Source organism: Oryza sativa, chromosome 2, assembly GCF_034140825.1.
Source record: "Oryza sativa Japonica Group chromosome 2, ASM3414082v1".
In the NCBI taxonomy this organism is placed as follows: domain Eukaryota; kingdom Viridiplantae; phylum Streptophyta; class Magnoliopsida; order Poales; family Poaceae; genus Oryza; species Oryza sativa.
In genome coordinates, this window is record NC_089036.1 from 17,924,301 (window position 1) to 17,925,891 (window position 1,591).

The window sequence follows — 1,591 nt, forward strand, 5'->3', positions numbered from 1 at the left end:
TAGGGATGTACGGAGTACATAGCAAAAGGGAAAAACAAACAATGAATAAGAATAATAATTATATGTAACATGAATAAGAATAGTGATTATATATAAGAATATAAAATACTATTTGGATATCCCATTCCAACGCCATTGCCCTCTGTTCTAAAATATAAGTATTTTTTGTTGACATCGATACAGTCTTCAAGATACTACTTTGACCAACAATATCTATAAGAATAAAATATTTTAAATAAAAATAGTTGCATATTATAATATTTTGATTAATGATAAATCGAGTAACATCAATTTTACATGATATATATATTTTTATTTTTTTACTATTAATAGTTAAAGTTAAAAATTGTTAACTTACCATTATGCTAAAAATGCTTATATTTTGGGACGGATTGAGTAGTTAATAGGAGTAATTAAATTGAGAAATTATGATGGAGGACGAATATGGGCTGTCATAGGCCTTCTTTCTGCGCGCTAAGGCCCACACGGCCCACCTAGAATCGGAAAATAAGAAGGCAGGCCAAGGCCTCCACCCTCCATCGGATCGGAAAGGAAACCCTAAGCGAAGCGGAGGAGAGAAAGCAATGGCATCCCTGAGCAAGCGCGGCGGCGGCGGCGGCGAGGGGGAGGGCATCCTGGCCTCCTTCTCCCGGTCTTCGGTGGCGGCGCATGGGCGCGAGGCGGCGACCATGGCGAAGAAGCTGCTGCGGAGCACGGGGAAGGCGGCCTGGATCGCGGGGACCACCTTCCTCGTCCTCGTCGTCCCGCTCATCATCGAGATGGACCGCGAGCAGCAGCTCAACGACCTCGAGCTCCAGCAGCAGGCGCTCCTCGGCGGGCCGCCACCGCCCGCGCCTCTCAAATGATCCATCCGTCCATCCTTAGCTTCTACTGCTGCCTACCTATGTCGTCGTCGTCGTCGTCTTAGTCTTTTTCTTCTTTTCTTCTTCTCTTAGTGTACACTGCTGCTACTAGTGTTTTTGCCTGTCTAGTCGGACAAATCAAAACTTTCTTGTTTTCATCATCGATCTATGCTATGCTGCTCTGATGAGATGTCGCTTTTTCTTTCCTGCTGCTACTTTATTTTCACGCTCATCTTATCATGCCGAATAAATCGATCGGTTACTATATTTCATTCTGTGCGATTCCTGTGCCGTTTATTCTTTCTCGTCATATGCTGTTGTGATGAGATTTCAATTTGCATCACCAGGGTTACTCTTTTTCTTTTATGGATTGACATCTCCATGTTCATGAACAACAGTTAGTATAATAATTAAGGTTTTTTTAAAAAAGAAAAAACATTATAGTCTGTAATAAAAAAGAGAACATTGTACTCCAGTTTCTAATGTTGGATCACAAATGGGAACTTAAGAGGATGATTTCTTATTCATAAGAGTAAGACTCGAGCAATGCATATGTTGGTTTGTTACGCCCCCAAAACTTTGGGAAACAGTCATGTGTGTGAAGGTAACCAAACATTTTGATACAAACAGCACTACTTTATTGCATTTTGATACAATCAACACTGGAGTACTTTTTATTGGGTACTCCTACTTCCTCCAAATAAGTGTACTAGGGTTTATATGAAGTA

The 1,591-nt window shown here is 41.0% G+C and overlaps 1 protein-coding gene across 1 annotated transcript; it reads left to right on the plus strand.

Annotated features, from left to right (window-relative positions):
- The first annotated feature begins 538 nt into the window (after window positions 1–538).
- On the plus strand, window positions 539–1,130 carry LOC4329408 (mitochondrial import receptor subunit TOM9-2). Its single transcript, XM_015767738.3, has one exon. It carries the CDS (start codon window positions 585–587, stop codon window positions 864–866), a length of 282 nt encoding a protein of 93 aa, XP_015623224.1. The 5' UTR covers window positions 539–584; the 3' UTR covers window positions 867–1,130.
- Window positions 1,131–1,591: the final 461 nt, after the last annotated feature.